General features: G+C 40.5%; 1 protein-coding gene across 2 annotated transcripts in view; it reads right to left on the minus strand.

Moving 5' to 3' along the window:
- Positions 1-245: 245 nt before the first annotated feature.
- Positions 246-26,159, minus strand: part of rnf213a (ring finger protein 213a) — a 30,685-nt gene continuing 4,771 nt past the window's right edge. Inside the window, exons 9-67 of one of the 2 annotated variants that reach the window (XM_023410041.2) lie at positions 25,809-26,068; positions 25,432-25,650; positions 25,126-25,318; positions 24,977-25,032; positions 24,543-24,717; positions 24,299-24,445; positions 24,084-24,182; positions 23,868-23,990; positions 22,521-22,704; positions 22,126-22,299; positions 21,826-21,978; positions 21,115-21,734; positions 20,710-20,869; positions 20,400-20,617; positions 19,610-19,747; positions 19,333-19,497; positions 17,731-19,000; positions 17,438-17,619; positions 17,168-17,323; positions 13,457-17,065; positions 13,238-13,362; positions 12,913-13,029; positions 12,709-12,833; positions 12,490-12,612; positions 12,330-12,391; positions 11,973-12,126; positions 11,744-11,885; positions 11,438-11,629; positions 11,191-11,321; positions 10,935-11,092; positions 10,634-10,840; positions 10,253-10,440; positions 10,002-10,122; positions 9,797-9,897; positions 9,528-9,710; positions 9,170-9,336; positions 8,932-9,034; positions 8,736-8,850; positions 8,427-8,634; positions 8,098-8,294; positions 7,869-7,991; positions 7,653-7,763; positions 7,020-7,262; positions 6,862-6,937; positions 6,707-6,741; positions 6,499-6,599; positions 6,228-6,384; positions 5,815-5,989; positions 5,258-5,352; positions 4,874-5,125; positions 4,430-4,562; positions 3,987-4,070; positions 3,709-3,889; positions 3,302-3,503; positions 3,116-3,193; positions 2,808-3,005; positions 2,496-2,588; positions 2,116-2,294; positions 246-1,364 (exon numbers count right to left, since the gene is read on the minus strand). In XM_023410041.2, coding sequence (XP_023265809.1) covers positions 1,208-1,364; positions 2,116-2,294; positions 2,496-2,588; positions 2,808-3,005; positions 3,116-3,193; positions 3,302-3,503; positions 3,709-3,889; positions 3,987-4,070; positions 4,430-4,562; positions 4,874-5,125; positions 5,258-5,352; positions 5,815-5,989; positions 6,228-6,384; positions 6,499-6,599; positions 6,707-6,741; positions 6,862-6,937; positions 7,020-7,262; positions 7,653-7,763; positions 7,869-7,991; positions 8,098-8,294; positions 8,427-8,634; positions 8,736-8,850; positions 8,932-9,034; positions 9,170-9,336; positions 9,528-9,710; positions 9,797-9,897; positions 10,002-10,122; positions 10,253-10,440; positions 10,634-10,840; positions 10,935-11,092; positions 11,191-11,321; positions 11,438-11,629; positions 11,744-11,885; positions 11,973-12,126; positions 12,330-12,391; positions 12,490-12,612; positions 12,709-12,833; positions 12,913-13,029; positions 13,238-13,362; positions 13,457-17,065; positions 17,168-17,323; positions 17,438-17,619; positions 17,731-19,000; positions 19,333-19,497; positions 19,610-19,747; positions 20,400-20,617; positions 20,710-20,869; positions 21,115-21,734; positions 21,826-21,978; positions 22,126-22,299; positions 22,521-22,704; positions 23,868-23,990; positions 24,084-24,182; positions 24,299-24,445; positions 24,543-24,717; positions 24,977-25,032; positions 25,126-25,318; positions 25,432-25,650; positions 25,809-26,068 — 13,893 coding nt within the window. In that variant the 3' untranslated portion in view covers positions 246-1,207. Of the gene's footprint in view, positions 1,365-2,115; positions 2,295-2,495; positions 2,589-2,807; positions 3,006-3,115; positions 3,194-3,301; positions 3,504-3,708; positions 3,890-3,986; positions 4,071-4,429; positions 4,563-4,873; positions 5,126-5,257; positions 5,353-5,814; positions 5,990-6,227; positions 6,385-6,498; positions 6,600-6,706; positions 6,742-6,861; positions 6,938-7,019; positions 7,263-7,652; positions 7,764-7,868; positions 7,992-8,097; positions 8,295-8,426; positions 8,635-8,735; positions 8,851-8,931; positions 9,035-9,169; positions 9,337-9,527; positions 9,711-9,796; positions 9,898-10,001; positions 10,123-10,252; positions 10,441-10,633; positions 10,841-10,934; positions 11,093-11,190; positions 11,322-11,437; positions 11,630-11,743; positions 11,886-11,972; positions 12,145-12,329; positions 12,392-12,489; positions 12,613-12,708; positions 12,834-12,912; positions 13,030-13,237; positions 13,363-13,456; positions 17,066-17,167; positions 17,324-17,437; positions 17,620-17,730; positions 19,001-19,332; positions 19,498-19,609; positions 19,748-20,399; positions 20,618-20,709; positions 20,870-21,114; positions 21,735-21,825; positions 21,979-22,125; positions 22,300-22,520; positions 22,705-23,867; positions 23,991-24,083; positions 24,183-24,298; positions 24,446-24,542; positions 24,718-24,976; positions 25,033-25,125; positions 25,319-25,431; positions 25,651-25,808; positions 26,069-26,159 lie in introns of both variants that reach the window. The other variant, XM_087175060.1, reaches the window with a different exon arrangement.

The following is a 26,159-nucleotide window of genomic DNA, read 5'->3' on the forward strand; positions in this document are numbered from 1 at the left end:
ACTGGACATTTCTGTAGAGATACAGTGCTGTTGTGTTTTTTAAATGTCAATGATGTGAAATCTGGGGAGGTTTGCTAGTTTGGAATTTGAGTCATGCCCTTTAAGCCAATGGCACACAGGACATAAAAATGACAAAAAACCCAATTGAACCTGTGCATGCCTCAGTAAGGGTAAATCTGAGTGCATTACAGCTACATTTAATCATCTGTTGCCAAACTCCTGCTGAGAAAAAATAATGACAAGAGTCAGACAGAATCCAATTTATGGTTGAGTAAAAAATATTCCAGTTTGTCTACAATAGCAGCTGGGAACACTTACGACACAGCTAAATATACCCACACTGTCATATCGTATTGACAAATAATTAAACAAATTAAAGTGGTATTATACAATGGTTAGCCAGAAAGGACATGAATATTTATTTAATAACACAAACAAGCGCACAAAATTGACAGGAACACTTTATTAAAAGAGATATCTATTACCAAGCCTTCTGTGAATATGCTGATTATTGAGTAAAGAAAATTGAATGAGAAAACAACAAAAATAAAACTGGAATGTAAAAGAAATTTAAAAAAAAAAAGAAAACTTTTTATAGTCTTTTAAGCCAGTAAATCTAAATAGTGGCAGAGAAGCGAGTGCAACATTCACATATGACACAAATAAACAATGATACAAAAAACAGATGGAAATGAACAAAAACAGTTACATTAAGCAATGTGAAAAGATTAAGTGATTTAAGTAAGTTATTCCACATTTTGTACCTGAGTAGAATTCTGATTTTTTTTCTGCCTCTTCAGGACAGACAAATTCACATTACAAATATGTAAAGTGCAAACAGAAAGACTTCCACTGTACAGAATCACTGATCTTGATGCTTAGAAACATCAACAATAGAAAATCATACAGGACAAAGATAATCTGAAAAAAAATCTATAAAAAATAAACAAAAAGTTCACATCTTCATACAGGTGAGCTGTAAATGTGAACTACACACATATCCTGTGGCACCATGAAGCCTAATATTAGTGCTCTTAAAAAGGCACCTCTCTGCAAAATGTGAGTCAAGAACACATAATATATCACACTTTCTTAACACTTCAATGCTTTCTGTTTTTCATGATTGTAAACTTCATCTGAGAGATTGAATGATATCAAATAAACAAGGCAAAAAAAAAAACAAAAAAACAACCCTTTCATCTCATCCTCACTGCCTCTGACTGCGCTCCTGCTTGAAGTTGACAATGAACTTCCAGGCTTCCACATAATGGGACAGGCAGATCTCATCTGGGAAGAGCTCCTCCACATCAGGGGGAATGTCCAGGTCTTTGCGCTCCATGTATGACAGCAATGTGTCTTTCAAGCTTTAAGAGACAAACCATGCACTTTAAGTCAGTGATAATGCAAATCATGATACCTACACACACAAACACACCTGAGCATACATATTACAGTCTCAATTTTTAAATTCTACTTCCTTTTAAATTTTACAGACATAAATTTAAAAATATGTTGATAAAATACCTAGTACTTCGACTATATGATTCGATAGAGGTAAATTTGAATAAATATGAACAGAAAATGCTGAGTTAATGGCCATGTTATATAATATCACATCATTTACTTCGACATTTTCTTTGTTCCCACGCCTAATACAAGTATAAAATGTACTAAATAACCTTTTGCCTGTGGCTTTGTTTAAACAACCAACTAACTCCCTTAACAACAGAGCCAACACTGACCAAACTTAACTTCAGTTTTGCTTGTGTGCAACATGCTAAATCCTTCCAACGTGGCTTAAAGTGGGAATGGAAAAACATCCACTTTGTTTTTGCTTAGAGCAAAAACGTGTCTGGAACGTGTCTGGATGAAAATGTCTGGAGTGAGTTCTACCATCCAAAACTTTATTTTGCACAAAAGTATTTTGTTACACCTTTCATTTTAAAAGTGTCTAGCCTGATTAGGAAAAAAAAAACAACCTTTTCTTTTCCTCTCTTTATATCATATTTTCAGATCTGAGAATAACTTCAGATTTTATCCCATATTGAATACTTCACAGACGTGCGCAAGGGTTAGTGAATGGCAAATAAATGAATAAATAGCATTTTGTTTTACCCCCAGTCAGGCCTGTAGGTATCAGGTGCATTAGGGTTTTTAAGGACCAGCACCAGGAACTCGTGCATCTCCAACAGGAAAGTGTCAGCGCTGCTCTTAGAGAAGAAGCCTGTCAAGAGCCTGTGCTCATCCTCACCCAGAGCCTGTTTGTACTTCTCTGAGACTCCCACAAATGGATCCTGAACAACAAAGGAAATGCATGGGATGGGCCAAAAAATAAATAATTAAATGCAGTACACATCTACACACTTATACATAAAACTTCATTAAGTCATCTACAATGGCAAAATTTAATAATTTCTACCATCGCTACTATAAATAACAGTAATACCATTTCCACATCTATAGCTATATATTGGTAGTTGTGTGTGATGCTTTACCCTCTTGAGCCGTAACAGCATATTTTCTGATTTGAGTGAGGCCAGCAGCTGCCACAGCGCCACACAATGCTTCAGACAACACATGCTCAGGGCCTGTAGGCAAAACAAACTTTTATCTTCAACTTAGTGCATAAAAAAAGAATTCATTCATTCCCATTCATTGAAAACCAATATTCAGGGAGTAAAATTATATTACGGTAGCACTAAAGTAAGATAACAAAATTGTTTGTATAAGAAAATAACAAAACTGTCCGGACCGGTTAGTCTGTGGAAGTGAGTGAACGAACAACAGGATAAATAAACCTGGCTGACCTTGAGGATATGCGGAGCCATCTGGTTTCCCATCCGCAGAACCTCCTCCAGGTAGCAGGACAGCTGCATGTGAGGTTCTCCCCCAGTCATTGCAAGGAAACCAAGGGCCACTTCCAGTGTGGACAATGCCTCACACACCTCACTGTAGGAGTGCAGCTCGCCAGCCACGGCAAACAGGGTGAGAGTCTGCAGAGGCTCCTATTGGTACACAGACACAGGTTGTAGACACTCATGCAGGGATATCTACTGCAACATGTTTGTTATGTGATAAATGACCAGTGGGCTGCCTACTGTACAGCACAACTTACTTGCTTTACTTTCGCTTTGACATCCTTTAGGATAATATCATAGTTGCGGTCATGTCTGTTCACTAGTGTTGGAATGCCCTGAGGTAAAAGAAAGGACAGAGACATGAGGAAAATAGTGTCTTAACAATTTTGCCCTGTTTTTTGGACAAAGCTACCTTACTTAACTTCTGCTTTTCATTTGCTCACATTGAGAGTGATGAGAGGTTTGCCCTGCAGGAAACGGGAAACAATCTGCTGCTGGATTTTGGGCAAGTCGTACTCATGAAGCGTCTCCTGGCCTCTCTCGATGCTGTACTGAGTGTTGGAGAGAACCAGTGGCATCAGGTCCCTCTCCAGCTCATACCGAATCACATGCAGGTCAGTCAAATCTGCAGGGCTCACTTTGTAGCTGGGGGAGGGATAAACAGACCAGTCAACCAAGAGACTTTTTTTCTCTTTAAACCCCTTTCTGGCTATGGAATTAAAAAGTTATCTTTCTATCATTTCAGCAATTCCTCAGTTAAAGCAATTTGCATTTGGGAAAGAAGTTCACAGACTGTATTGTTACAGCCAAACATGTGCAAGTGAGAAAAATGTGGCATGAGCGCCCCCACCTGGTCTCCTCTCCAGTGTGTTTATCCACACAGTAGACCAGGTCATTGTGCAGGGAAATGAGGTAGCTGACAAGCGCTGTGGAGCACAGGCCGGGGCCTTGTCGCCGTGGCAACAGCACCTTGAAGTCACTGTTGAGGTCCAGGTCCTCCTGGCAGAAGTCAGCTGGGATCTTAATCTCACCTGAACAACAACATTTGATTCAAAGTTACAGTAAGTCGGGTGGGCCAGTGTTAGAATAACAGACTGTGTTGTATGTAGTGTTAGTGATTGTATTTACCGTTGGTTGCCAAAGACACTCTGAGCTGATTCCAGGTTGTCAGGAAGATTTTGATGTATTTCTCATACCAGGCCTTCAGTGACTCTGCACACATGAAGAATCAGTAAATTTCCTTCAGAATGTGCACACGTCAACTACAGACAAGACTTGCATCACACTGGATCGACTGATCGTAACATTAAAATACAGTTGTTCGCATGAGTGGCTCACACGTGTGGAAGAGATTGCTCTTTTAAGACTACTCAATCATTGTCTCCTTCCAGGTTAAAACAACTCACTTCTTGGCAGGCAGGTCTTTAAAGTGTATGTTGCCAGCTATTTTACTATGACATTTCCGAGAAAGAGACAATTAGGAGGTGCATGGAACTGTGCATCTCTTGTGTAAGTGAGTCATACATTTGAAAAAGCTGAGAACCACTGGTGCAGACAGTTAGTTTCATTACCTGCTTTCTGATTGTCGAGGAATTCGGCCATGGTGCTATAAGTCAGCTCAGTGATGTTTTGAAACTTCTTGACCAGGTCCCTCTGGAGTGTGAGGATGTCAGGAAGGTGTTTCACCAGTCGGACCTCTGCTTCCTAAAAAAACAAACAACTTCTTTTAGAATTAAATTTTAACACTAACCTTTTACTAAAGCACGGGTAGATCAAGCATAACAACTTTAAGGCAGAATATTAAAAAGTATGTCTCCTTTTTTTCAGGACATATTGTATATATGTTGCAACACTGTGACATTTTTGAGCCTGCAGTTAAAATGCATACAGGCACTAAAGACTAAAAGTAGCCATCTAAAGGAAGAAACACGAGGCACTCAGATGGGACATGATATGCCTATAACATCTCAAAAATTTTAAAAGTGGACTTGTATGTTTGGTCATCGTTTTCTTACCCTGTGCAGAAATCTCCAGAGTACAGGCAGGGTGTCTTTGCCATCATTCTGCTCAACGATATGAGTGAGTGTCAGCATAGAAACTTTCTCCCTGCAGCTCCACACGGCAGAACAATGGATTGGAGAATTTTTGGGAAGTGAGGCCAAGAAGAGACAAGGATCGCCAAACATGAGCCTCATGATTGGATTGGCAGAGATGCGAGAGTCAGCCCGGATGAATGTGTTCACTTCCTTCAGCTGCCTATCCAAGTGCTGTGGAGGAAAAGGTGACAGAAGAAAGCAACATGTTATATGCAGATCTCTTATAAACAGGAAGAATTGTTTGCTGAGTCTGTGCTTTATTTGTTCCGTTTTGGAACAAATACATGGCAAAAACGATTTTACCTTCAACTGAGGTACGATGATGACATTGCTCACTTCCATCTCCCATCCATTTCTAGTCTCTTTGGTGGAGAGCTGATTGTCATAAGGAACAGGCCCTGAAAAGGGAGACCAGCTGAGTGTAACAGTGGAAGGTAATACAGTAAATCAAGTAACTGTTTGACATTTGTCTTATCATTGTATGTTACCAGTGTATTTACATTATCATATCCACTTGGTCAAGCCAGGTTTAACATTGGAAAGGACAATCCTGATCTAGAAATCCTCCATTTGTTGATATTAATGACTACACATAACCCAATCACTTTTCCTATTACACATAAATTGCAAAATAACACAATACAATTTCTGACCACTAGAGGGCAGACATTTTCTTTTCATCTCTTATGTCACTGTCCTGAAGGCTGCAGTGAACAGAACATATAAAATACACAGCAAAGAAGGGAAGCAACTAATTAGGATAGATACACTCTATTCTGATTCAGATAACTTTATATTAGGTACCATTATGTCTTGGTTAGTTTTATAGTAGTTTAGGTTTGTTGTAAGCTGGTCCTTACATTTTTGTTGCTGTTGAGGTTTCAGGAGGCTGCTGATGAGCAGGTGAACGGCGCTGACCGTGTCATCTGTCCCCTTCCCCAGAGATCTGATAAGATGTTCCATGTCCTTTTGCAGGTGAGCAAGTAGAAATGCTACTGGGTCAGGGACTGGAGGCTTGATGATGGCAGAGATAGGCTAGAAAAGCAAAAACATTGATGGGTTACTGACCAGACTTCCCCCTTTATTACCAACAGCAAGACATCAACAGTGCAGCATCACTAAAGTGATGGGGTTTTTATTGAGAACACACAATTAAGCATTTGTTTGTTTGTTTTTTAATGTCTCATACAAGTGCACCTTCAAACACCCAAGAAGATATTACAAGGGGAAATGATCTCCATTAAAACTGTACTCATTATTTTGTCCAAGCTACCTGTGGGTTGTTGCAGGCACCGAGCAGCATGGCCATGTGAGTGAGCATGCGCACAATGTTGAAGGGACAAGGGGAAATGCTCTTTGTGTCCAGCATGTCTGGATTGTCCCTGCGACCTGGGTCACCGAGGATGTGTCCTGTCTGAGTACGGTCACCCCTGTCAGAAGACGATGCATAGATCAATACAAACAACAATAAAATACGCAATATGACACACACACTGCTTTCTTTATTACATTTTTCGTCCTGAATTAACTTAATGGCCACATACTGCATTTGAGCAACTTGAAATCCTTGCACAGCCCTGTGGTTGTTTCCTCCAATCACAGCACCACAGTCCAAACAACGGCTTATTTGCATGGGCTGGCCACACTAAAGAAAAAGAAACAGCCGGCAAGATAAGCCATTATATATATGAAAAGAATACTACAAAGAATGACTCACAAATACTATTATGATTCAGACTGAACATAACATACCTCTCCAATTGTGCACGGGTGACCATTTGGACAATCTATGGAAAGAGTAAATAAAAAATGACTATGGAAGTGTTTGGCATGGCTGTATAGCATCTTCATCTGACATATTTCATATTACATATAGTATAATAGTGTCATTCTTTTTTAATACTTACTGTACCACTGCAACTGTCCCATAGCTTGTCGAGCCACTGCCAACATGTCCTCTGGCATGGTGGGCAAGAAGGCAGCCTGTACCAACATACAAAAACATTCAATTCCCTTCAAAGAAGGAAAAGTTGGCAACACTGAAAGCAGGTTACATTATACATACCTGCATGTTGGCAGGTGCCTTTGCCAGTTGTTGGAGGGGAGCTAAGATCCCCTGGTTCCCACAGAGCAAGACGGCAGCCAGGTGAATAGTTAAGTCCACTAACACACACTGGGTGCCAGGAGCCCCTGGACGAGCAGCCAACAGCCCAAGTTGGTTGGTCACCAGAGCCATAGCAAAGGGCTTCACCTCTGGGCTGCCCAGGAATTTGGAGGTCTGGATATATGTCGTCAGGGCTTCCAATTGCTGTAGGCACAAAGATACATAAAAATGTAACTGACTGACATGAACAGATAAATATGGTTGTCAGTATAAGTCTGTTCAGTGAAAAGGGCATTGGTAACTTGCAGACAAATTCAATTAACAATTTCGTGTGGTAATACAAGTTCAGGACATGTGAAAATAAAAGTTGAATTTGAATATTATTTCCCACTGCACTTTGATTGATGCTGGTCTTCTTACCCAGGATAACACATTTTATGTTTGTTTGCATTAAATGGTCCACTATAATGCAGAGTTTGCTTAGAGGAAGATATACACTTTTTGTGGTCATTTGCACACACAAGCACAAATGGGTGTAAAAAACATGACAGATTATATAAGAGCAGCTCATTGGGTCTTAGTGTAAGGACCTACCTCAGGTTTAGGATGGAAGCTAGCATTGGTTTCTCTGTAGAGAGTAGTGACTTCTCTGTAGAGCGCCAACAGAAGATAAACTGTTTTCCACTGTGGTAAGCATGTGCACCCCTATGAAGACAAAGCAAAAGAGCAACACACCCATGTAAACACGCATACAAAAGCAGATTCCTGATCTGATGGAGAGATGCCACTGAGAAAGTTATACAACATTACCTCACAAGCCTCGTCCAGTCCGTCCACTTTGCCTTCCATAACTCCCTTTGCAACAGCATTTCTGATAGTCTTGTAGTCTTCCCCACACACAAGATACTGGTCTATTGGGGTTGCCTCTTCACTCTGTGTGAAATGAAAATTATTTAATTACAGCTAGCATTAGATTTAGAAAATGGCTTTGCCTTGATTTGGGCACTAACACTGAAAAACACTCTGTGAATAACTAAACCTTTTGCAGAACTTCTTCAGGGAAGAGCCAGCGCATTTGGTCCACTTTGCGGAGTTTCAGGACAAAGTCCACTCCGTCTTGGCTGCAGATCTTTCGGATCAAATAGACACGATACCAGTTGTTTCCACTGCGCTTACACAGGTTCACCACACTGGTCAGGAAGGCTGTGGTTCCACTTTGACCACCCTCCTGGGACTCTGGTTTAAGATTAAAAAAAGAAAGAAAAATGAAATACATACATACATAATGACACATTCAACATACAAGCAAATTACAAATGTGTTGACACATATTAAAAACTAATACCATGTTTCATCCCAGTTACATACCATTGGCTCTCAGTTTTTCCACAATGAGGCTGGCAGCCATATCCAGGTCCATACGCACTCTGGCCACCTGCTGCAGGTACTCTACAGTGGCTGTTTCAGCAGACTGACCATGTGATTGCAGGTAGTCAGTCAGGAAGGCACTTTCATCTTGCAGACACACCTGCTGATCTGCCGTGGACCTGAACTGCAACCTCTCAAACATGGAATCCTAGGAATGAAAAGGTAAAAAGTGAATTCACCCAATGAAAACAAGCTGTATCATAATGTAACATAATGCAATTCAGGTGTAAAGTTTGAATTCCTGTGTACCTCCAGGCAGTTAATGTACAGGCAGTAGAGTTCAGTTTTGTCCGTCTTCTCCAAGATGTTGCTCTGCTCAACTGCCGTCAGATGCTGCTGCAGGTAACCTTTAACTTCATCAAAGCTTCAAAGACAGCGCAATTTATTAAAAACTGAGAAACATGGCTAAAAATTTTAAAAATTTACATAATATGCAACACCTCACCTGTACTTCAGCAGGAGTTTGAGCACCACTGACCGAACCACTGGATTTTTATCCACAGAGTCATCAAATGGAGAGAGCACCTTTGTCAGAATTTGTCGATTAACTGTCAAAAAAAACAAACAAAAAAAAAACAAAAAAAAAAAAAACAAAAAAGGATATTGAGACCTGACAAAATATGTTTTAGCAGAAAAAAACGGTTTTGTCCATACACGTGATCAGGGTTAGAAGACTGTCCTACCTCTGAGAATGGGAACAATGTTGGCCTCCACCATGAGAAAGGACAGCAAATGAAGTATAACAGCTGGACACGGGGGAGAGTTGTCCTTGAAGCACACAGTAGACACCAGGTCGATGAAGAAAGCATTGCACTGCTTCCTGAATTGAGCATGTTGGTTGATGAGACCCCTTAACAAACAAAAGAAAAAACAATGAATATTTATTACAGATTCACACAGCAGGAGGTTACCTGGATCCTCTCAAGTAACTGATACCATGATACACGGTATACCAAATATTTGTATATGGTATGTCAAATTATTTGTGTGTGCGGAAAGAACCATGTGTGTTGCATGTGAGGTTCACATGCAATAACCAACCGTATGTCATTTGAAGGAAGCATGGGGAAGTCATCATCAACTGGCTGCATGCAGAGAGGACAGTACATCTGCCCAGGGTTCAACCACTGTTTGATACAGGCCACACAGAAGATGTGTTTACATGGGAGGCAGAGTGGATCTTGGGGGTCTCCCATACACACTGGACACAGTGTTTGACCAAACCTGAATAGAAAATAAACAACAGGTGAAGACCCAGGGTGGAAGGAAAGAACAATAGAAGAGATTCTGATAAAAAGCTGAATTTCTACCTGAAGATGTGCTGAACAGCTCCATCTTTGCAAGTTTTGAGCAAACCAATAACTGCCTCAAACGACTGCTGGGTTTTGAGGTCTGAATTTTTTTCCAGTATCTTGAAAGGGGAGCAGAGGCAATACATTTTATGATGGATACAGTTTTATGGCAATTCACTGAATTCATCTCATGAAAATTCAGATTAGTAAAAACCAGACCAACCTGGCAAAGCCCTTTTGTATGCTCCAAAACTAGAGGTGTCAGCTTCTCCTCCAGCTTCTCGATGCCCAACAACATGTGCTCCACAAATAGAGAGAGAGAAAATATCCGATTCCATCCAGCTCTTAGAACAAAGAAACACAAAAAACCATCCAAGTCAATACTTCTAGAAGTATCTAACGATTATGTAAAAACCTCAGTCTCAGCATGTACAACTAGAACAATTGGGAAAATCTGGGAAAAGCTTTACTTACTGGACTCTACAGACAATCGCCTTGCTCCTCTCTCCATAACGCCTTACACTGTCCTCTGAGCAGATCAACTCAATGGGAACCTGAAGTTTTTTGACCTGCCTGAGCCAGACTTGTCTTTCGGCATCCGTGCCCAGGTTTCTAGGCTCCAGGTACTCCACACATGCAAAAGCAGCATACACATCGAGTACCTTGGAGACAAGACGAACATGATCACTAAACAGAACAGGCCACTAAAAGGACAACATAAATAAAATTAAATATTACCAAAGACAATGTGATCTTGAAGTCAAAACCATGCAAGCCAAATTCAAAAACCTTGGAAAAAGAAAAAGTGGAAAAAAGCTACTATTTGAAATACTAAAATAATCTTAAGAGGCTCACCAGTTCTTCCCCGTCTCTGGCATGAGAATTGCTCAAGAGGTCCTTGGTCACCTGGGGCTGAATGCACATCATTCTGGAGAGGTTCTGCAGCCGGTTTTTAAACTCATGATAAGCAGCATGGATCCATGCAAGAGATGTCACTGTTTCAGTGTCAATGAACTGCAATAGTAACTCATTGACACAACAATTCAACGCACCACACAGGAGCTGGAAAAGCAGATAATTTTCATTAGTATGGATATGCACACACCATCAGACAGGCTTTAAAATGTAAGGGCTTCAAGGATTACAGAATTACAACCTGCAGATCTTCTTCACAAGTCACATTCATTGTCATGGATATGAAATCCCGAAGGTAGCGGTGAAAAAACTCTCTCTGCATGTCTTGTTCTGCTTTCTCAATGTATCGTCCCAGTGGTGTCTTCCAAAAAAACTCATCAAACTCTCGTTGAGTGTGGCCTAACAGATATATGAATTTAATGTAAGAGCAAAAAGGAAAAACAACATCACAGTAGCAGCATGTAAGCTATGGAAAATACCTCAAAACAGACCATTACCTTCATGTTGAAGCGCATGAACCCAGAGTTCCTCCAGGTAGTCCTTGATCCTCCAACTGAAGGGCATACTACAGCTCAAGTTCTTGTCTTGGGCAATGTAGTTCTGTACAAGGATTGTTCTTGTCTCAGAACTGTGCAAAGAGAAGATAACAAAAACTTTAAATATGTAAAGTCAACAGTATGTTACATTTTATTAGTTATAGGGCTTGGTATTCTTTATGCAAAGTACAATACTACTACCACTTACTTGTGGTCCAGTGTTAGGTGGGGGATTTCCAGAAGCTTATCATTGCCAAAGATATCTAACCACAGCCTCTTAACAGATTCACTACAGTCTGCATCTAGCAGGATGTCCAAGTTTTGGTCACGGTCAGCGACTGAAACCAGTTGTGCCAAGAGGGGGACAACCACAGCCTGAACACGCTTCCATAAGGTGTGCCTGTCATGACCCCAAAAAAGTCAACAGTACTGTCCAAACATACAACATACAACATAAGAATATATCCAGATAGGCCAATAAAGAAATTTTGTATTCTATGGCTGAAGCACTTACCTGAAGGTGCCTCCTTCTTGCAAGGCATCAATGTTTGAGGCCTCCTTAATGACCCAGTTGCTTTTGATGGATGAGAAGGTGTTGCCATCATAAATCGCCAGCAGTGTGTGAAGATGCTTTTTCACAGTTTTCAAAAATTCACCTGATAAGAGTTAGATAACATGATGATCAATGCAAATGCCACAAAAAATATTGAAACTTTATAATGAAAAAAAGTTTTTGTTAGAACCTTTTATTTCGTCATTGTCGCTAAGGAGTGTCAGTAGAATCTGAACTCTCCGAGTACTGCGGAGGCCACTTTCCACCTGGTCCCTCAGCATGCCTATCGCACTCTGCACACAGCTCCGCAGCAATGCTGTAGTGTCCAGAACATTGTCCGAGCCCTGTATCAGGAGAGCAAACTGTTACCCAGAATAAAACAGAGTGTCATTGTTGTCAGAAAACAGTATGTGGCAGGACATGCTTCTTTCTAAAACTGATACATATATATCTAGTGTCATAAATGTAGACTTTCAGTTTAAGAGAAAAATATGTTGTACATTTTTTGGTTCCCACAATACTAAATGTTTAAAATTTATCTACTCACGTTTTCCTCCAACTCTGCTCCCTCCTGCTCAATCTCTGTGTACATATCATCCACTTCCATGGCTGTGCAAAATGAATGTGTAATTTAATGTTACAAATTATTTTAATGTGAACAAATTGTGTGTAGTGGTTTCATCAATTTTTCAAATTCATCAACTTACCTTCAGGCTGACTCATCCTTGTTTCAAACATTTGACTGATTGTCATATTTTGCAAGGCTTTGATGTCTGAAACAATGTCTTTTGACCGCCTGAGGTCATCAATGTGAACTGATCTCCAGGGTCCTGTATATAGCAAAATGTCTCAGGTTATACTCTATTCTTCAGACTATGTGATAAAAAAACTACAAAGATTAAAATCACAAGTTCTATTAGCCTTACCGCCATGAAAGCCAACATAGGAAGTCCCTCCTTCCATTCGTGGTAGTCTGGTGATGAAGTAGACAAACACCTTGCTTCCCATGCTCTCCTGAGTTATTTTGTTGATTTCATTTATGGATGAATACCTATTAATGAACAGCAAAACTCAATATGGCAAAACCATACATTGGTGCATACCCAACAGAGAAGAAATATTGGACCTACTTTGCAGATGCAATGAGATTAGCACTATGAGTGGCTTCATCAAAATCACACTGAATGATTAGGATCTTGTTGCAGGGTCCAGTGTTACTGCTTCCATTTTCAGCAGTGAGGAAGTTCCTATAATAAAACAGGGATTCAATGTTTAGACAGACATTATACCTTAAGATCATACATGTTACAAATTCCTGCTAATAATGCTTCAATGCTTTTCTTTTAAACATGACTGTATTTCCTACTAATTGAGAATACCAACAAGTTTGAGATTAATGAGCCATAACTGCAATGTTGAGTGTGAAATGATAGATTCCATAATATATCAACAAACCTGATCTTCTTCAGGAAGGAGTGCTCTGTGTCAAACTGCTGGAGTGAGAGAAGCTCCACACTATGCAACATTTGCACCAGTGGTTCCAAGTCAGATGCCGTCAAAAGTCTGGAGAATGTTGTCACCTATGGTTTAAAATCATAATTAATGAGGTCCTATAAGGACTTACAACTTCAGGATATATATGAAACACGTATTGTATGACAACTTTAGGATTACCTCTGTGAAGGAGGAGGAGCAAAGGACTTTCTGCCTTGTGTGAGCAAGTATGTAGTCAGCCAAACAGCTGTTATTCTGCTCTTCAAAGTAGACACTGGCCAGATGTTCACTCTCCACTTTGGGAAGGCCTGTGCAGTCCAACCGCACCACTGAATCTGGTGTAGCACATTTGAGCAGTAAGAGTTTAGCTTCGTCAAGTACGCGCCTCTCAGGATCTGAGAATTCCAAACTGTCTTTCTGCTTCTCTATTACTTGAAGAATCACAGAAGCACATGTGTCTGAGTGGTAGCCAATGAAGACATCTGGGGGTTGGTACTTGTATGTCTGAGCCACTGCTAAGTTTTGACTGCTGAGAGACACAAAAAGTCTCACCCATCTCTCCAGGTCATCCACTATCTGCTTCTGTTCAATTTTGAGGACAGTGTGAATGTCCAGGTAGTGCTTCTCCAGCCTGTTGATGAGAGGTATTGGGAACTGTTTGTAGACCACCTCTCTTTCCTCAATGACTATGAGCCGAAAGTCTTTGTGCACCCTGCATTTGACACGGTGGGTTCCCAGTCCAAGGTCAACATATTTCTGTCCTCCCAAGCAAACATAGTATTGGTTGAGAGCATCATAGAGACTTTCATAGAGGTTCTGCAAGTTTAGGAGCACAACTGTTTGACCTGTCTCCATGCAGATCTTTACTCTGTTGATGTTACGGCAGATTTGGGTATATTCTTGATCTTTCGGGAAGCTGGATCCAAAGATTATTTCTGGCTGAACACTTTCTGAAAAGAAGGTTTGCTGCAGGATCTGGAGGGCAGCATAGTTTTTTGTAAGCACCAGGAGGTACCGACATTCTTCTTCCTGTCCAACTGCCTGGATGTTTTCCCTCACAAACTCAATGGCATTGATGTTCTCCAGGTTGGGTGTCATCAGTAGTCTTTTGGTAAAGACTGTAGCTGCATCCACACCATCCCTGCCACTGAAATTTCTCAGCACTGCCTTCACAGTTTCCTCTGCTGTGGGCTTCCGTTGAGAAGCCTTGGCTACTGCAAAAATCATTTTAATCAAGCTGTAATAGTCGCGCAGGCCAAAGAAGCCTTTGCCTTGTTTGCGGCAGATTTTCAAGTAGGCTCTTGCAAACGGCTGGAAGAAATCCCTGACCTTTTCCAAAACCATTGCATCAGATGAACATATGCCTTTAGCACTTTCGATAAGTTCCTTCTCATCAGGGTCACCACGGGAGACGAAAATGCCTCTGTTCATCTTTGCAGGGTCTAAAGCCCAATTGGAGATACCAATAAATCCAACCTTTTTGTGTGGTAGTGGCTCATCGTCAATGCATCCCTCCTCTAGAAGTGGGTGAAGGGTTTTTAGTGGCATCTTTGGAGAGTCCTCAGCCAGACCAATCTCATCAAGAACCACAACGGAAATGTACTCATCCAGGTTCTTTCCTTCCTGAAACCGTCCACATTGCTTGAATGTATTAATGATGCCTTCTGGTGTTGAGTGAGGACTACACTGGAAGGACACCAAATGGATCTGTTTAAGCATTTTGTAGAGGTCAGAATGAGCTGCTTGGCCCTGCATTGCATCTGCCACCAGAGTTTTAGACAGAGATTTTGAACTTCCAGGTTTCCCAACTAAGAAGAGAGGGATTCTTAGCTCAATGCAGAGAACCATCATGAAGACGTTCTCTTTGAGAGCACTGTTTCTTGCGATAGTATCCCCCATTGGCACACCGCTTAACAGTAAATCCTGCATGAGTGAGATTTCGTGCATTACCCTTCCTGGGCTGTATGGTAATGGTAGGCATTTGCTGATTTTTTGTCTGTATTTTTCCTTGTTTTCTAGGCAGGCATGGTAGCACACTCCGATGGCTATGACTAGAGACCAGAAAACAGGGTCTTTCATCTCAGGCTGTCTCTGATGCCTTTCATTCTTATCAGCATTCTGTTGGCTCTCAAATTCTTCAAGCTCTGCAAAAAACCTGACATGGTTGTTATAGAACCAAACAAATGCCTGCATGCAGCGTTCCACATCTCTCAGGCTGACAAAGCTGCATTCATCCTTTCTTGTCCTCATATACTTCTGCGAGGCTGAAAGGACATCAGTGATCCACTTGATGTAACTTTGATCAATTGCTTTGTTTTCAACCACTCTCTGCACAATCTGCTGGATGTATATTTTCTCCGTGTGATCATTTAACTGTCCGAAGTCCCACACCAGTGGGATCATGCTTGGTGGCAATGCTTGAACTCTATACACTAACTGACGGAGAGGGATAGATCCAAGCTTTTCATCTGTCTCTTCAGATCGAACTCTGTACCCAAGGCCAGCAGATTCTAACCTCTGAATCATCTCATCTGTGTGTTTTCGGTAAGGGTTACATGCTGCGATTATCTGCAACCCACAGTTGGGTGTCAAACATTGTCCCTTGACTGTCTTGTCACAGAGGACCTCCTTAATGCTGCTGATGGCCTCGGTAGTGTTGGCCTCATCAAAGAAGAGAACAGAGTCAAATCCATAGTCTTGCTTGTTGATAGAAGCAATGTCTTCTGCCTCTCTGACTTTGGTGTAAATCATCTCCGAAGTTGTCCCTCCATGCACCTTGACCAGCTTCATGTTCTCAGAGGCCACCCCACTCCTCCGCAACTCACAAAGGAATTTGATGAGTCTCGTCTTACCACACCCTGTCTCGCCCATGATAATGACAGGGATACCACACCTAAATCGCATATGGATTGCCAGCATCTTCAGTATGTTGTCAGTTGTAAGCTCATATGTTTCATCAGGGTCGAGAGGCCACTGAATACCAAGAACATTGCAGATTCGCTCTATTTTCTCCCCTCTTGGTAGGCGATCAAAGTCGATGTTGAAAGGGACTCTTTGTAGCTTTAGGCCTTCATACAATGCCCTTGTCATGACGTTTTGTCTTATCACCTTTCCAGAGGTAGGGTCAATGGCATCGACAGAGTTCTGGTCATTGGGCTGAAGATGGAAACCAATGAAGGTCATAGACACATGGTCATCATTAAAGAAGATGTATGGATGTGGTTCTGTTTCCCATCTCTTTCTAATCAGAAAAGGAGCCAAGTCTTCATCTCGGACACCAGTCAGGTCAATCTGCACCCTGCCAGGACTCTGGTCAGAGATGCTGAGTGATGGAGTGGCAAAGTCCTTCGCCATCAGAATCATGAAGTCCACCACAAAGGTTTTGAATCCAGTTAGTGTGTCTCCAGTGAAAGTGGCATCACAAAAAACAGATGTCTCACAGTCTTGCAGCTGAAGGTTAAGGAACCATGCAAAATTTCTCAGTTCTGCCCAGGATGGTTCCATAATGCCACAGTACATGAGAAGCATCTGAAGACATTCCACATGTGACCCTTCAACAACCTGATATGTGAACACATCAAGATCACTGTGGTTATGAAACCGTGTGAGATATTGATATGGCCGCTGAAAGGCTGCACTCCTGAATTCTTCATCATCCATCAATGGGTCATCAGCGCTCACAATGGTAGGATCTTCTTGCTTCGTCATCTCTAGCATTAACACCTCTTTAGGTGGTCGACAGAAAATATTTGGGAACACATCTATGAATGTGCTATCCCCAGTTTGAACCTATGCACAAAACAGAGATGAAAACACACCATAAGGTCAGCAACAGTTGAAAATCAGATGATAAATGAGCAGCTTTAATGTCAAACTTGGCAAAACTTTTACCTGCCGTGAAGCATTTCTGTTTGATTTGACAGTTGGCTCTAAAATCTCCATGACATACAGTTGCTTGTCATTGCACTTCCACATCATTCCCTCAGAGTCCATCAAATAGCGCAGAATCAACAATTTGAAAAGAAACTCATGGAGGCCTTTCTGCACCTTTTAACAAAGCAAAAACACAACCCATTAACATTTTATATAAACTTTTGAGACATGTCCTATAAAAAGGCAATATTACTCTAAGCTAAATATTAATTTAAGAGTCATTATTACCGATGATGTGATGTCAAAATGGAACATTGTGAGTTCCCTCCTCTTGGGGGTTTCCAACAGAGACTGGATGATGACATTTTCATCAACAATAGGTTCAGTCAAGCGAATACATTTCATCATTGCGGGCTTTTTGGTTGAGTGCTTCAGTTTTTCATACAGCCTCTTAATGTAAAGAGATTTACCTGCAATAAAAAATAAGGGTCATTATGGCAGGTATCAATAATCTCAGGAGTGAAATTGTCACCACTGGTGAAATTTATCAATTTGAAATAGGTTATTGCATATATACACACCAACACCAGCCCTTTTGGAAGAGACGACACCAACACACAGTCGGTCTTTGAATGCAGCTGCAGCACTGCACTGATCTGCTGGTACAACATAGTGTTTGTGGAGGTACCCCTGGATCCTCACCAATGACTCCTGGGGAACCATGTGCAATCTGTACTGGCTGAAGGCCGATGGAAGGTAGGCATGCTCTCTTTCTGAGCTGCAGATGATAACAAGTCTATAGTCTTTCCTGCTCTGCATTTTCATTCGCTGAAAGAAGTTTTCAAGTTTAGAGCTCACATCGTAAGTGAGCAGATCTCCATACAGTAGAGAGTATATCTTCTGTCCTCTGTAGCCTGTGCTGAGGCAGCGTCTGAGGAATAACTCCACCTGTTCATATGGTGTTGAGGAGTTACAGAGGAGGACTTCATCATAGGTGGGGAGTGTCTCGCCTTCACTACTCATGTATATGGAGATGCAAGATGTCAGGACCTCATCATGCGGGCAAACAATGAGGTTAGGATTTCCAGCGACTATGCCATTGGGCAGCTGCCTCTTTATGAAATTCCTAGAGTAATCATCAGAAATGTCTTCTTCACACTCATTTTCTCTGTTAGCCAGTATTTCCAACAGTCGTCCAAGACTTTTTAGATTAAGAATGTGCGGGAGAAAATTCTTCATGTCTTTCATATAATCATTCCATATCAGGTCAAATTTTTGCAAACCAGTTGTTTGTTCCACATGACATGGTAGAGGGTCCAGTTCACTGGTGAAGTCTGGGTCTCTCAGTCCACTTGACACTTCAACAAAAGTCTGAAACTCAATGTCCTCATTTTGCTCTTGTGGTTTGTTGAGGATTTCATATTGGAGTTCATGCCATACTTGTCTCAAGTCTAAGGATGTGCAATTTGGCTTGACGAAGGAGAGCATCATGAGAACTTGGTCCTCCACATTGGTCACATTTTGCTGAGTCAGCTTGCTGCACAGGTAGACAATCTGTTCGGCTGTGTAGTAGTTCAGATAGTAATGTTGGGATCTCTGTTTGTCTACAAAATCCATCCAGTAGCCCAGACATTTCTCCATTTTCCTGCAAAGTTCAGGAAGCTGCTCCTCTATGCTTCCCTCCACGATGACAACACTAAGAACACTGCCCAGGTTGAAGTCCATCATAATGCTGGGTTCATTGCTGCTTAAACAGCAGTTGATTTGCGCCTCCCAGTGTCTGAACAGAGGATTCCCAGCAGTATAGAGGGCAATAAATGCTTCAGCTAGTCGTTGAACACTGGCAAAAACCTGAAAAATAAATTTAGAAAACCTTCACTCTACTGCAACTGCTTTATATGCTGCTATACTTTTGTATGTATAGTATATTAAGGAGGCATAAACACTTTCTCCAGCACAAGGGCAAAAATATTTTGTAAATAAAACCTAAAATCAGGGTTGGAATTAGTACTGGAAAAATTGTACCCAAATAAAAGTACTATTACTTTAAAGAAATATTACTCAAGAAGAAGTTAAATGATGAAAGTAGTAGTAGAAGCATTGATGGTATTATTAGTAGCACTTCAGCTTCTATGCTTAACAAAATTACCTATTTTAATTAAAAGGGAAATGTTTCACTATACCTCTGCAAAGTGATCAACTTCATTCTGTCCTTGATCCCCTTTCCCAGACATGAGCATGAGTTTGTTCTGCAGTTCCCGCAAGTCCTCCAGAGAATAGTAGCGCATCTGCTGACACTCATCATGCTCCTCTGCAATCTGCAGCTTCAGGGCAGTGTCAAGACTCAACTACATTAAAAAACAAAAACACACTTATCATTTTGTAGGAGCTTTGTTCTCAGAGTTAACCTCTGTGCTGCATGGCTATCGAGATGCAATGATCTTTGATACTGTTATTTACCGTTTTCACACTTTGTGCACTGATCAGGTAGATACCCTTGTTGTTGATGGCTGATGCTAACGATAAAGATGACAGCTCCACTGACCCATGACTGTCCTTCACAGTCTTCAGCCATTCCAAATGACGTGCACTGTCCCGCTACAAGAGAAGATACAGTTCCTTAATGCACTGTGTAATATTTATTTTCTGTTTAAGGTTATGGTTAACACCTGACTGCACAGTATGATACTAACATTCATATGAATGTCAGTAGTTCATTAAATATTTGTATTATATGTTACCAGTGGGATTCAGATAAACTCTATAGAAGGCAAGAACCTAATGTCATCTGCTTCTGGGTGATTTAATGTCCATCAAGTGTCACCACCATCTGTCTGCTGTGTCACAGTGGCGTCAACAATAGGTCACTTTTATTGTTAATGCCACAATGACGAAAGAAAGAATTCAACCTCATATCAAAGGCTGAACTAATATTTTAACCTAAGACTTTATTTTTTCAGAGTTATTTTCACACATGTAGCATTGCAGCCTTGGAAAGTGTTTAAATTACTAAAAACTAAAAACTGTACAGTGAAAAAGGAGAGAGAAACATACACATATTTTTGAAGGTGTTATCCCATTCCTTAAAATACTTGGATGATATATAAGCTGGTAGCGATCAATCTTCAATCTAAAAAGTAGTCATTTTAAGAAATCTCTTGAGATTTTGTGGAATCATAAGAACTGTGATCATTTTAAGGCAATCATGATGCAGATTATTAGCAGTAGCTTTAGCAAAGCGTCCTCTTACTAGTTTTTTCGGGAGGTTGTTGTCATTCTCCAAAGCTCTCCAGAGTTTCTCCAGCACCTCTTTGAAGGTGGGAAAACCAGAGTCTGGTTTGAGCTCATAAAGCATTGAAGAGTAGCCGAGGACAGCATCATGGAAGCAAGCAACACGATCCACGTCCATGTCATTCTCTCCCGCAGAGATGGAAGCCAGATCCACGAACACCTTCAACTCATTGATATCTAAAAAAATGAACATTTTTAAAGTAATTTGCCTGAATGAGCAATATAATTCATTTTATGTTGTGACTAGGATAGATAATAACCATTCTTACCTTCAAGCGCATCTTTCACCCATTTTACGAAGTGTCCTCTCAGTCCCAGCTCTCGTAGGCACAGTCTGCGGGGCTCCGTGATGTCTACCAAGACCTTCTTTGCCTGCATCAAGTCATTGTCAATCCGACTGAGATGCTCTCTCTGAAAGTCTGCTTGACTCTGTGAGAAGAAAGTGAAAAGTTAACATTGCTAAAGTACTACTGAATAACTCAGACCCACTCATCACCTTATCACCATTTGTAAAAGAAAGTAATAAGATCATTTCTGTGCTGTTGTTATGGACATCAGGGCATGCATTATCCGTACATATATTCGAATACAGTGATGTAATATATGGGTGTACAGACGGGGGTATGCAGCCTGGTAAGGTTTCACTTTAACTGAAAATTATGGGTGCCACTTACAACTTCTGTAAGAGTCTCCAGAACCCTGAAGTCCCCTTGAAGGCAAAGCGTCTCTTTGACCATCATGATGATTTGAGCTGAAGCCACAGCTAGATGAAGCTCATGATACTGCTCGATCTGTTGAACCCTGCTGTGGATCCACTGTTTTTCGGTTGATTTATCAACTCTGCACATGATGTCCAGGTCTTGAGCGAGCTCTTCGTACTTGCCCTTGTACGCCCCGAAGAGCTGGTTGACATCCTCAAGCCTTATACTGCCATCCTTCAGACAAGTGTAGATGTCTTTGTAGTTGGCATAGCAAGGCGTGAAAATGTCATCATGTATCACTTCTGGTGTTGCCATAATGTCCGCTACTTCATGTTCATCAGGATCAGCGTCTTCCATTTCGTCATTGGCCAGGAGTTTGGCTTGCTTCTCCCAACATACTTGGAAAATGTAACTGTCTCTGAAGGTGTAGAGGTCCTCTGCCATTTTTCTTATGTCTTCATCCAGGTTGAAGTAGGTGACAACACCAGTGATGTTAGAGGGCATTTGATCTAACTGATGAACCTCCATAAAAGAGTTCAGGGGCATAATCTCAATGTTGACCTGTTGTCTCTCCTCCATGTCAGCAACATCAACTATCATGGAAATTGAAGATGCAGATGTTAAATTTGTCGCAACATTAGGATCAAACCAAACTGGCTGACTCTACTGACGCAACCACCATACCTGTCATATGTTCCTCAAGTTTGTGGCTCATTGTTAAGAAGATGTCCACAAGCTGCTTCTCATGGTACACAGCTTTCACTTCATCTCGTCTCCACTGTAACAGCCTCCTCATTTTGGCACTGTCTTTGTATTGTTCATTCTCAGAGAGGCAATCTGTTAATATCAAATCACACACACAAATCTAAATATTTCTATCAGGCCAGTGCACACATATACCATACGCATGCTTTGGTGTTACTTTTTATTAAATGCTAAACACATTTCTTGGGAAATCTTTAATGACAATCAGACTGTTCTTACTGATTTTCAGCAGTTCTAAGAAGGCGTCTCTCCTCTCTATAATGATATTGAGCAGGCTGATCTTAATGTTTCCGTGGACCAGGTGATTGGTGATGGCTGTGAAGGATGATATGGCAATAGCAAATCTGTCCCTGGCATCTTGCGAGAGCTTCTCAATCAGCTTTTCTTCTGCACCTGTAATGACAGAAATTATAGAGCAGTGTTTTATCTAAAACAACAGCAGAGCCTATTTTGTTTGTTTTGCTTCTGCCACACAGTCATAAACTGAGGCCTGGTTACCTACTGATAGAGGGTGTTTGCTCTTATAAGTTTGAGATCATGGCAGGGTGTCACTGTTTTTTCACTATGACCTTCTACCTCCCTACCCTACAGAATCATTCTGTTTTGAGTAATACCATGTAGTTGGAAGATGTCTTTGGCGGCAGTCCAGGAGAGGAGGTGCTGAAGGACCACTTCTTCATCTTTCGCATAGTTTCCTTGATGGTCTCTTGGCCAAGATTTCTGGATAATGGCTGAGATGAGTTTTCCAAACTTCCAGTTTATTTTCATCCTTTCAAACAGTTTGCCCTCAGACTTGGTCTGCGTAAGAAGTAAAACAGCAATCAGCATTACTCTGCATATTTTCCGATAGAAGTAGTGAACCTGTGACTCATGCAGTTCCTTCTATTTCTATTTAAGAAAATTCTTGTGCGTTTACTTAATTTCATTTGCAATTCTATCATTTATGGCTATAGAAAAGAGCTGGTATTGCTATTTAATATGGTCATGACTGTCATACACTATGCCAATAATCCTACTATTAAATGGAGAAATCTCTGTCTGTCTTTCAATAGTCTTCATGAGTGTATTGATGAGTAACCAAGGCAGTGCAGAGTCAAATGTTAAGTGTTTTCTCAAGAAACACAGCAACACTTGAAACAAAGCATTTTGGAGCACTTTGTTAAATACACAGCTACAGCAAGAGATCACCGTTTTGTTTTCTTTTTATCCCCACGCAAGTATGACATATTGATTCTTAGATCAAGGTAGAACAAGTAATTTATGCACCACTGCTCTTGTAGTAACGTAACATTACACCATGCGTCATCTTCGGCCATTGTATATTTTCTGTTTCCTTTAACAGCCATGTGTGAGTGAAAAAAATCGCTCTAACGTTACAGACTATTGTTACAGTCTGTTAATGGTTTCCTTGCTGATGCAAAAATACACCTGCCAGGGGTCTTCATAACTGCATATTTCTCCAGTGATGAAATAAATACGTATCATACCCATATCTTCAGTAAAAACACAGATTCTCCAGTTCAGGGAAAAGGTTGCTATGACAATCAGTGATTAAATTAATCTACTGAAACTGGATGCTAAACAGACTCAGTAAAAACTTTACTTTTAAATTTAAAAACATTATAATCCTCATGAAAGGAGTATTTATTGAAGGGCTGTTTTTTTAGTTTGCGTTAGTTTTATCTAGGTGTACTTAATAAACTGTGAGTGTATCTGTCACAACAATTGTTTTGAATTTGGGTCCAGTATTTCCTGGTCATGTTTCGGACAAATAGGGTTTATTATTAATAATATTATTATTATTATTATTATCATGATTATTATTATTACTAAAACACAGAAATGACATAGAAATTAGATAATGATGATGATTAGATGACTGAACACAAAATTTAACTATTAATGAGATAACAAGCATGTTTTGAACGGCCACTGCACTAGTGAATGAGATGTCTTCATACCTGGCACAAAGATGTAACAGCCTCAAGAGCACACCTCTCAATACTAGCCGCAACATGTGGATGGGAACCACTGAGTTCCTCTATCTTTGTGCAGTAGAATTCTATTTGATCCACAGCAGATTCCTAAAACCACACAAACATAAAGTATATTAATATTAATAATTATAGTTTAAACAAAAGAAATCATCTTAACTCTGCAAAACATGCATCACATACCTGTTTGTACTTGCCCTCAAAATCCACTGTGAATGTCTGTCTCCATTCTTTTGTGCAATCTTCATCTTTGAATTGGATGGACATAATGTTGTTCCATATCTGTAAAAAACAACCAACAAAGGAACTATGTACCAGAATTCTCTGCTGAAGAAGGCTTGTGAGCATCTGTCTGTATATTTTGTGTTTTATTTACAAAATATTAAGAAACAGCTCACTTCAATCGCCACTGTGGAAACTTGGAACAGCGATGTCAGTGACTTGTCGAGCAAACCCTGTCTGAAGGACTGACTGATCCAGGCTCTCATGATTCTCATCGCCTGAGAGATCAAGTCTTTTGCATGTCGCTGCTCTTCATGAGTCTCCTGAATGAGAATTATTAGTACAGTCTTTAAGTTCTGCAAGACTTCATTCTGGTTGAAATGGCTTGGTCACAAGACTCAGGTGTCTCACTTGACATACCTGTTGCTTTTTACCGTGAACAAAGTCTGACACTGATGCAACCAGATTCATGCAGGCTACAGGAATATCAGGGTAGTTCTGAGTATATGATGCTGGTTTGACTCCTTTGCAGATCTTCTCTAACAGCTTTACTGCTGTTGCCAGACACTCTCTCCCGTAAGCCTCGGTGAAGTGACTATCATGAACAAAAAGAAGAGTGGAAGATTTAAGGACCAAATTGGACAAACATGTCACCCTCCAAGGAGAAATTTCCTTTCCCAACCTGCACAGGTAATAATCATACAAGAACGTGAAAGAACAAAACACAAGTTGCAAAATGTGAACTGTCAATGACAATGACAGTTTTTCAATAAACAGAAATGCTCTGTCTGTGTCTGTGACTTCATGACTTTAAAATTCAATAGAAAAATCAGCTCAATTTAAGAGGAAATCACCTGTATTTTTCTTCAATGAGATGCCCTTGGATATATGACAAAATGTCAGATACTGTCTGTAAAACAGAAAGTCAAGAGCATTAATGCATTTACTGAAATGTACTATAACCCTTGAAATGTATTATTTCCAATTAATGTTTCCACTTTACCTCGAAGTTACTGTAGGTAATATCCTGAGGAGCTTTTTGAGTGAAAACATGAAGCATGTCCAAAAGCTCAGCTTTAATGTTGATGGTGCACTCCATCAGTTCATCAATGGACATCAGGTGTAAGCAGGATCGCACTAAAAGTGCATCCACCTCCATCAAGTGACTGTGTCTGGTCATCAAATTCACCAGTGCCCTGAAACAAGAGAGCAATCAAAAAGTGCACAGTAGCACCCATCTATTTCCAAATAAATGCACTGGAAGATTGTTGTGTAAGCTACACTTTGGTGAAAGCAGAAGGACTCTTACTTCCTATCTTGACTGTTGATGTATGGTGCTGTTGAGGTACCCAAGTCAAGGCCTTGCAAACCTGCCCAGGATAAGCCATCTTTCAAGTTTCCAGAAACTGTTACTTCAAAGGGCTTTGTTGTGCCTTTGAGAAGGTGGAGAAGTGGTAGTACCAGAATCCATTGCTGCATTCTTGTTGTTCTCACCGCATTTATCAGAGACACCAGCTTTTCTGGCAGACTACAACAAATATTATTGTATAAGCATCCGTCCAGAAAATTAATTATTAGAGCAAATATAAACAAATATAAAGTAATTCTTTCTTTAGTCGGCAGATGATTACTTGTGATTTCCATTTAATGATAATTGCTGGTTAATTGAAAAGATTAGGTACCTACTTTTTGAGAACAGCGACATCCTTTAAAAAATCTGTCCAGTACTGAAGAAAGCCATCTTTGTCTAGTTTGGGCAGGCATAGTGCAGTGCAGAGTTGATGGAGCTCAGTATCATTTAGTCTGATACTATGCTGTTTACATACATGGAGCATGATCACAGCTGCCCTCGTGGGGTCCTGAATGCAGCGCATCTTCCTATCTCCATCTTTCAGCGACGAATGAATCACATTTTTCAGCATGAACTCCTTTAGCATCCTCCTCACCTAAGAAATCAATTAGACAAACAGAGGTAATTTGAGATTACCTTACATGGTGTTTTAAGACAATGTATAATTTTACTCTACATTTAGATTA

The sequence above is a fragment of the Seriola lalandi genome, unplaced genomic scaffold, assembly GCF_002814215.2.
Source record: "Seriola lalandi dorsalis isolate HSWRI2012SDOR001 ecotype SW California unplaced genomic scaffold, Sedor1 jcf7180002054412, whole genome shotgun sequence".
NCBI classification, from domain to species: Eukaryota; Metazoa; Chordata; class Actinopteri; order Carangiformes; family Carangidae; genus Seriola; species Seriola lalandi.